Here is a 9745-nt window from a genome sequence, read left to right on the forward strand (position 1 = left end):
ATCCACCCATATTCTCTTTCATATCCGATGTGAAACTATTCTTTTTGCCTTATGTGTGGATATCCCAACACCCTCCACCCAAAAAATAAGGATTATCCAAATGATGACAATGCTTCACCACAACAACTATAAATTGAGGTTAATTGAAAGCCACTACGTAGCTCTCAACATTTCTGATTTCCCTTCCAACCACACCCACCAACCCCTTCTTGAAAGCCAGCAGGAAGAGTTTGATCAAGCAGCAAAATTAAGTAAGCATATGGAGTTAGAATTGGGACCAAAGGTAGCCCAAGCCGCTTTTGAAGGAGAAGGTGGATCTTACCATAGCTGGTTGAGTGCTGAATTCCCCATTCTTCGCCAGGCCAAGCTTGGCGGTGGGAAGCTTGTTCTAAACCCCCTTGGTCTAGCATTACCTCCCTATGCTGATTCCTCAAAGATTGGCTATGTAATTCAAGGTTAACTGTTTTAACACTCACTTTCTTGTAGCTTTTTTTTCTTTTTTCTTTGTTTTTTTATTCCTATTTTTCATCATTTATAGATTTTATGCCACGTGCACAATTATTAGTTGCCACCTGATTCATTGTTTGGGTGATCACTTTATTTTTTTTTTGTATCGAAATACTAGAGGGGCTGTATGTGATCATGGTTTTAAATTTCTCTGAAATTTTGATTAAAATTTGCAAAAATTTGGTTTCAATTAAAGAGATTGAAACCAAATTAAATCCTAGAAATTTTAGGTAGTATATATTTGGCCGTGATTTCAGAATAAATATTATCAATAGTGGTTGGATTACCCAATAACCATGCATGGACATACCAAAAGATGCACGTCAATTAAGGGCGTCAATTTAAAATCGAAATCGGTTATTTAAAATTGAACCGAAGTAAATTGGTTTGGTTTTGGTTTTCAGAGCTGAAATCTCTTCTAGGTTTGGTTCAGTTTTAGTTTCATGCTTAAAACCGTTAAACTGAACCAAATTACCTATTTTCAAACCGAATAAGGAACTGTATGAAAATTATATATATATATTTTTATTTTTTAATCAAATGAAGATGATAAATTCTTTTCCATTTTAATGTTTGACAAAAGTTTGGTAGACTATGATCCTACCATATCAGAGTTTTTCATTGGTGAAGATGTAAAAAAGTTGGCCCAAACTCTTAAAATTGCACCTAAACCCAATATAAAACCAAATTAAAACCCACTAAGAAACTGAATATAAAACGAATAAAAATCAAAATCGAATCAAACCGAGTCTGAATAAAAATAAAAATGTGCTCCTTAATTATCAATAGTGGTTGGATTATCAATAATCTTCATAAATTATTATGCTCTTCAATTTTATTTAAATAAATAAATAAAAATAAAGATGTGTTCCTTAGAAGGGAAAAGGAGTCGGACGGGTATAGAGAATGAAACCAAAAGCTTATATAGCCCACAACAAAGCCAATTAGTGGAAGCCAACACGTTTCAGAATTAACCAATAAAATCCATCCACTTAATAACACTTTTTTTTTTTTTGGTAGAACACCTCATAACTTAATGATCATATATTAAATAGAAACATGGTGTTGGCCAGATCAATATAAAATGGTTAAAAAAAACAAAAATATTAATATTTTAATAAGTAAAATGATCCAATCCAACTTGATATAGCCCATCTATATTGATATTGATATCGATATCAATAGAAAATGTATCTTAGGGTAAAATGAAAATTTCAAGAAATCTTAAATGGGTTTGGCCATATCGAACTGTAATTGGGTGGGTTAGGTCAGACCTGGAATCGGTTGGTCTGATCGAACGCCCAATGGACTAGGACCTCACACCAGGCCCGCCAAATTATTAAACGTGTCAGGTTTAAGCCCGACAAGTTTAATAATTGGCTAGGCTGGACCAGGTTTTAACCGGACAAGCTTGATCTGGTCTATTGGGTCGGGTCTGAAATTGACAATCCTAAATAGTCTAGACACAACACTGATTAGCGTTTCGTTTCCATAAATACTTTCAGAAATAAGACAAAAAACAATTAAATGTAGGGATGTTAGAGAAGAGTCAATTCAGAGATTCAGAACCTTTCCAGTGCATACAGTACGCCAGTATGCATATATAGACAGTTGGGCATTGTCCTTACTCTCACGCACCACGCACCACGCACCCAGTTCCGCATTCAGACACTCCCTTCTAAATTTCTAATTTTATTGTTGTCGTTCCCCTCCAAGCAAGCAAACATAGAGAACCATTGTCCATATGTGTTTGGTCCGATTGAATTCCTGTCCAGGGAGCCTAACACATCTAGGGAGCATCTAGCCGTTGGGCTGTGCCACACACATATCCTTAGGCATGCATCAAGATATGTGGCACAACCCAACCCTTGAATGCTCCTTGAACATTCCTTGAGCGCTGAGCTCTCCGAAGAGGAGCCAGATCCGTGTCCCAACTCCCAAGTGGTCCTTCTCTTCTTTTTTGTTCTCTCTTGATTTTCTGTTGTGCCTGAAATCAACTCTCACACACGCACCTCAGGAGCCAAGAGAAAACAATGTTCCAAAAATCCAACAGAAAATAATGCCAAAAGAGAAAATGGCTCTGTTTTCTCATTCCAACGGCCAAAACCCCCTTGGACGATTCACAGTATCTGATGCCTGGACTTGGGCTGGACCACTGGACATTAATGGACATTAAATGGGCATGGCCCCACAACAATCTAGATTCTAGACCTGTAGTCGATTCATACTTATTCACACAATAGGTTCTGCGGGGTACGTTATTGTGTGAACTAGGGCTGCAACAGGGTCGGGTTGGGCTGGGTTTTATAAAACCCTAGCCCAACTCTAAGTCCCCTTAGCTGGGTCTAGGCCGGACCCGACCCTGACTCAGGGCCAAAAAAATCCAACCCTAACCCGCCCTCAGGGTCGGATCGGGCTGACCCTGATTGGTCCTGATCATGGGGAAGGGGAAAGAAATGCATGGGCTGGAATGGGCCGGGGAGAACATTATCAAATTTACATAAAATAACACTACAATAAAAATTATTATATCACTTATTGTTGTCATATATAATATATTATATAAAAAAATATAGGTGACATTTAAAGTTTATAATGTATATAATATATCAATATATATTTTATAGTATAACTTAAATCAGGGTCGGGCCGGGCCAGCGTAGCTTGAAGCCTCAACCCTAACCCGACCCGATCCTGACTCAGGGTCAGAAATTTCCAGCCCTAACCCGCCCTCAGGGCCAAATATCTCAACCTAGACCCTATTCGGGTTCAGGACGGGCCAGGGCGGGTTTGGGCCGACAGGGCCAAACTTGCACCCCTAGTGAACTGTAGAATATATACTGATTTTTCAAGTACCAAAGAAATAATACTCCAGAAGGCTTTGTCTTCTTTTACATGTGTAAGAGGAAGCTTCACTTCCAAATCTTTTCTACAAACATCTCTCAAGCGTGTGGCTAGCATTTCTTCATCTGGCATTTTTTGGATAATTCAACTACCAAAAACATTAATTGTTTGTTTGTGAAATATTTATATATGTCCAAGCACAAATAATCAGATTATCCAATCTCTTCCCTTCTTGTTCGTTTTGGGGAATGTTTTTTTTAAATTGGGGTTGAAAGCCAATAGGTAGGTAGCTCTCAACATTTCTGATTAGTTCCCTTCCAGCAACACCCACCAACCCCTTGTTGAAAGCCAGGAAGAGTTTTAGTTGATCAGGAAAAAGTAAGAATGGAGTTAGAATTGGGACCAAAGGTAGCCCAAGCAGCTTTTGAAGGAGAGGGTGGATCTTACCATTGCTGGTTGAGTTCTGAATTTCCCATTCTTCGCCAGACCAAGCTTGGTGGTGGGAAGCTTGTCCTAAATCCCCTTGGCCTAGCTTTACCCCACTATGCTGATTCCTCAAAGATTGGCTATGTAATTCAAGGTTGACTTTTTTTACACTCACTTTCTTGTACCCTTTTTGTTTTCTTCTTATTCGTCCTATTTTTCATCAGTTATAGATCTTATGCCACAAGCTGTGTTTGGTATGTTTTCTTGGAACGCAATCTAGGTCGATTTTACATTCTCCGATGCTAAAAAATAATTGTTTTTATCGTCCAACAATGCAAAATTGACCTAGAATGTGTTCCAAGAATTCATACCAAACACAACCTTGGTTTCCACCTGATTCATTGTCTGGGTGATCTTTATTTATTTATTTTTGTAGAAATACTAGAGGGGTTGTATTTGATCATGGTTTTAAATTTCTCTGAAATTTGATTAAAATTTGAAAAAGTTTGGTTTCAATTAAAGAGATTGAAACCAAATCAAGTCGTAGGGGGATGTTCTTGGGATGCTGCTTTGACTAATGCTTAAACCCCCTTTTTTTTTATTTATTTATTTATTTTAATATATAAAAATTTTAGATAACTATACTTGAAATATATATTAGTTCATATTTCAACTAGTATAGAAGATTTAAAGTTATATAAGATAACAAACTATATGTATTATAATAAAATATAAAAGGGTGAGGGTTCTCTGAGCAAGCGGTAAAGGAGGAGTGCACCAATAGGTTGCAATAAAATGGTATCAACCTTAGGAGGGTAGCAAGATTTTCATTTGAAGAGGACAGAGATAGATACAGAGGTGCTAGTTGGAGAAACCTTTTTCCTTATATAGGACATAGATTATATGCTACATGTTAATTTGATATGATAAGAAGATTACGGTTGTGTTTGGTATGCATTCTAGGCCAATTTCATATCTTGGATGATAAAAATAATTATTTCATTGTCTGAGAATGCAAAATCGACCTAAAAAGAATTTATCCATATTATTACCTGACTATTTTATTTTTATTTTTAATTGTTGACAACATAGGAAAGGGAAGATTTGGGATTGTATTAGCAAATGCTTCAGAAGAGAAGGTTGTGGAGATTGGGAAAGGAGACAGCATACCTTTACCATTAGGTACCATCACATGGTGGTTCAATGATGATGAGACTGATCAATTAATTATTGTATTCTTAGGTGACACTTCAAAGGCTCACATTCCAGGTGATTTCACATATTTCTTCTTAGCAGGAGATAATAGTATTTTTAAGGGTTTCTCAACAGATTTTGTTAGTAGAGCTTTTGATTTGGATGAAGAGGAAGCAAATAAGATTGTGAAAAGCCAACCAGGTGTTCTAATTATCAACCTTAAAGAAGGAAAAAAAGACATGCCTCAACCTTGTAAGGCTCACAGGGAAGAGATTATCTTTAACATAGAAACTGCATTACCTGATGTCGACATTAAGAATGGCGGCCGCGAAATCGGTCTATTTAGGGGGAAATTTCCTTTCTTAGGGGAAGTTAATTTCAGTGCAAAGCATGTAAGGCTCAATGGTAATGCAATGTGTGCACCAGAATACTCTTCAGATTCAGCTGTTCAAGTGATCTACATTGTGAAAGGCAGTGGAAGTGTACAGGTTGTTGGTATTGAGGGTGAACGCGTTTTGGACACAATGGTTAAGGCTGGTGACTTGTTTGTAGTCCCAAGTTTCTTTGTGGTTTCTAAAATTGCAGGGGATGAAGGAATGGAGTGTTTCTCCATTATTACCACAACAGAGTATGACTCTTTAATTTCTCTTTTGTGTCTCTTTGAATATATATGTATAAAAGGAATGCTAACCGGTGCTGTGTATGGGTGTGTACCTGCACCTAAACACAGCCCGGTGCAAAAAGATCGACCACCAGAACCCCTGGACCTTTTCACTTTTCCAGAGGGTTGTGGTGGTCTTTTTGGAGCCCGGATCCGACCACCCCATGCATGGTGGGAGATCGACTCTAGTGATTAAATGTCATTGGAGAGAATATGGATTCGGTCTTTTTGCATCGGGCTGTGTTTGCGTGCAGGTACACGCCCACACTGTTTGCGTGCAGGTACACGCCCACACAGGTTAACATTCTTTGTCCCACATATAGATGCATTGATTAAATTACTTCCTATTGCTTTTCTTTTCTCAGGCCTGTCTTCAGTTATTTGGCTGGGAAGACATCAGTGTGGAAAGCTTTATCTCCAAAAGTTCTTCAAGTTTCTCTGAATCTGATTCCAAGAGCAGTTGAAGTTTTCACTTCAAAGATGAGCGAGAATGCCATTTTCATTCCCGCACCAAGGTCGTAGATTTTCAACTAGAGAGAGAGAGAGGACTTCTTCCGATGTGACCTACTCTTCCATGCAAATAAATGAGGGAAATAGTTTGTCAACTTGAGTTTGTTTTTTTCTTGTATGTTACATGTATTTGGTAATTTGGTTTGCAATTGTAGTCTCTATTGAGTTTCGCTATAGTCAGGAAAACTTGAAAAATGTCCCTTAGGACTTCAAAAAATAAAAAAATATTTTTGACATCATAAATCTTCTTAAATATGGTCTAATTCCACTCCACGGATCAGATGACATTGAAGCATATCATTAGAATAATCAAGGTTTCAGGTGTTGATCGGAATATTTTTGAGCTGAGTTGGGGAGCGGGTGTGCCCAGGAAAAATCTCTAGACCGACACTCCTCAGGAACATGAAGGAAGAAGATTTTCTAGTCTACAATCCACATAACTAAGCAATGTTCGAGTGCCTACTTTTTGCCAAGTGGTAGATCGGATTAAGCTGAAATTTTGTGGACATGTAAGTCATGTTCACTGTTCACATGTCAAGTTTCAATTCTAATGAAATTTCCCATATGGTCAAACAAAGAATTAAAAACTAGATGTGATCCGGTAATGGTCAAAGTATCAATAGATTTGCATAGACGCTTGAGAATGCATGCCAATACATAGGGAGATAAATGATTCAATTTAGGTCCCAAATTTGATATATGATATAGACTATTTCCCAAATATCCAATTGTTGGATTTACCATCTGAATCTTTCACAATAAATGAATGTGTGAGATTGGGTTAGTCTAGGGTTGTGGGCACTCGATCCAAGCACAACCTAGAACCTTAAATTGGTATACAATGTTATTGGGCTCATATTGATCGAGTAAACGCATGTGCAGACCTTGTTTAGGACCAAAAGACAATTTGATTACGGCATAGCAAGTCAGACAAAGTTGTAGATTTGTGGATGGATTGACTCCAAAATTCTACTCACACGCCAAGTTTCATTCCAATAGGAATTGACCAAGTGATAAAATCCAGTATTGAAAATTTAAGGACCACAAAGAGGCTCTGACAAAAAAATATATATGTTTAATAAATATAAGATCCTGCGATCAATGGAAAATCCTTCGGTCACCTTTGATCGGGGCCTTTAGACTCCCTTGACTGAGGTCTTCGGATGGTGTTGAGAGGGTATCGCAAAAAGGTAGGGATATTATTGATCATTTGTAAATATTGTTGTTCCTTTATTCCAGCAGCTGGAGTCCCATTTGTCAAAGGACACTCTTTTATTAAGGCGTGCAGCCAAGAATTTCCCTTTGTACAGTTCGTAATAGGGTCCCGGATGCAAGAATCAAAAAAAAAAAAATTTTGATAGCCAAAAGAAAAAAACCCAAAACTAAACCAGAAAAGATAGAGAGTCCAAACAGTCAAAAGACTTGGTTCTAGTAGTTCTAGCTCCTATAGCTAGCCTGTAAGCCAAATCAACAAAAGATCTATCCTTTTTTAAAATGCACACTTCCATAAAAGACTTCATAACAGATCTAATATCCAACAACAAAAAAAAGTAAAAATCTCTCATGGCCATTGAGGATCGGGTTGAGTCACCCACAGTACTAGTGCCTCACACCTCACAATCAGTCCAAACGTCTGGCGATCCCTAAAGACCTTGCTTTTTCCCAAACCTCTGCGTCTTGCATTCCCTGCAAAATTCCAAAATCCATAGAAACAGCAATAATATCTTTATTGTAAATTATAACAGATCCCCAACCAGCTCCTCATGTGTCATGCAAGGAACTTCCATCATAAATTAAGATGTCTGAAAAAAGACAAGTTTGTTATGTATGGTGAGGAGCATAGGGTTAAATGAAGATTGAAAGGAAAGAGATGTTGATCAACAACCCACTTTTGAATATTACAGATCACCAAATGATCTGAATTATAGAAGAAACACATAGTATTAGACCATTAGTGATATAATAATGTAGCTTAGTTTTTCCTTTGCATATGATGATCGGATCTCCAACATAGGAAAAGGGAAAAGGTATCTACTGATATGTTAGTAGAACTTGTGATTTTGATTAAGAGATAGCACACAAAAGCTTGTGAAAAGTCGGCCTGGTGTCCTAATGAAGGTTCCAAGGCTAACAAGGAAGAGATGATCTTTAAAATAGAGGCCACAGTAATGTTTATTTTAAGGACTGATGTGTTCTAACCAGTGGGAAATTTCCTTTCTTGGGACAACTTTGTTTGAGTGCCAACTATGAAAGTCCGAATGCCAACGCAATGTGTGCAACAGGATACGCTCCAGATTCAGCAGTTCAAGTGATCTACATTGTCAAAGGCAGTGCCCACATAAAGGTAGTAGGCACTGAGAGTGAACTTGTCTTGAACATAACAGGGAAGGTTTATCACTTGTTGTGCTGCCAAGCTTCTTTGTGGTCTCTAAAGTTGCAGGGAATGATGGAATATGGGGTAGGTCTCTATCATTACCACAACATGATAATGACCTCTATCTTCTCCACCATGTCCTTATCAATGATCAAAACTTCAATCGCAAGCATTGATGTATGTAAAGGTTCTCCGAATCTGACTCGAGAGCAAGTTCAACTTCTCAATTCAAAGATGAACAACATGCCATTTTCATTCCTGCACCAAAGTAGATATTCAATTAGAAAGAGAAAAAGAAACAGGAATAGCAAATAAAACTCTAGAGACTAAGCTCCTGAGAGCTGGCTGGTCCACCCAAGAATGGTCGCTCGATCTTCTTGAACCTGGTCCATATTAAGGTCTGGTTCAAGCTGGGTCGGGTGGCCCAAGCTACATCACAGAAACCACCCACAAGGTAGAACTGCAGGGTGTACTGGATAAGACCAGAATAGTGACATAGCAATAACTTTCAAACCAGAACTCAGATGGGAATGAAACTGTAGTCAAACAACACCCTAGTATAGGTGAACAATCCCTCAAAATATGGCAGTAATCCAATGAACAGGGTACGAAAAATGAGCAGAGTACTGAAATTAGTTAAGTTCAGAAATTCGTAATTTACCTTTTCTTCTTGTTGTTTTTGATGTAAGAGAATTTCAAGAAAATGGGTCTTTCAGGATTATTTGTAATGTGAATCGTGCTTGAGAGGCTGCAATCTCCTCCTGCCAAGGATCAGGTACCAGAATTTAAGTGGGGTAATGTCTGATTAACTTTTTATGATATATACGCATTGGGATAGGGTTTTCTGAACATGAGGCATAGGGTGCGCCTAATCACATTCAAATTTTTTTTTGTTCATTTTTCTGAGAAAGAAAATATAATAAAAAAAAATCAAATGTGAGGAGGTGTACCCTACGCGTCATGTTCAGAGAGACTTTTCCCATAAGCATTAATGAAATTAAAAATAACCAAGAAGGGGAAAACTCAGGTACTTGACTTGATAATCTAAAGAACATGAAGAATTCTCTAATTCAGATCATTAATGCACAAGCGAGCAATAAAGAACTATACAACTAAGGAGAAGTTTAACCTCTATGCCATGGATAAGCAACTTTTGACGTCTCCCAAAAGCTGCAACAATGAATTATTCAGCCCAGCAAGTAACAAAAATCTGTGGAACTCAGATCTGC

The 9745-nt window shown here is 37.8% G+C and overlaps 1 protein-coding gene across 2 annotated transcripts; it reads left to right on the forward strand.

Moving 5' to 3' along the window:
- Positions 1 to 185: 185 nt before the first annotated feature.
- Positions 186 to 6174, forward strand: LOC122663877 (11S globulin seed storage protein 2-like). Of its 2 annotated transcripts, none has more exons than XM_043859542.1 (3): positions 186 to 455; positions 4870 to 5599; positions 5998 to 6174. In XM_043859542.1, the coding sequence occupies exons 1-3, from the start codon at positions 260 to 262 to the stop codon at positions 6152 to 6154; spliced, it is 1083 nt and encodes a 360-aa protein (XP_043715477.1). In that variant the 5' UTR covers positions 186 to 259; the 3' UTR covers positions 6155 to 6174. The 2 variants fall into 2 exon arrangements, with proteins under 2 accessions (XP_043715477.1, XP_043715476.1); XM_043859541.1 differs by lacking the exon at positions 186 to 455 and adding an exon at positions 3698 to 3931.
- Positions 6175 to 9745: the final 3571 nt, after the last annotated feature.

This window comes from Telopea speciosissima, chromosome 6, assembly GCF_018873765.1.
Source record: "Telopea speciosissima isolate NSW1024214 ecotype Mountain lineage chromosome 6, Tspe_v1, whole genome shotgun sequence".
NCBI classification, from domain to species: Eukaryota; Viridiplantae; Streptophyta; class Magnoliopsida; order Proteales; family Proteaceae; genus Telopea; species Telopea speciosissima.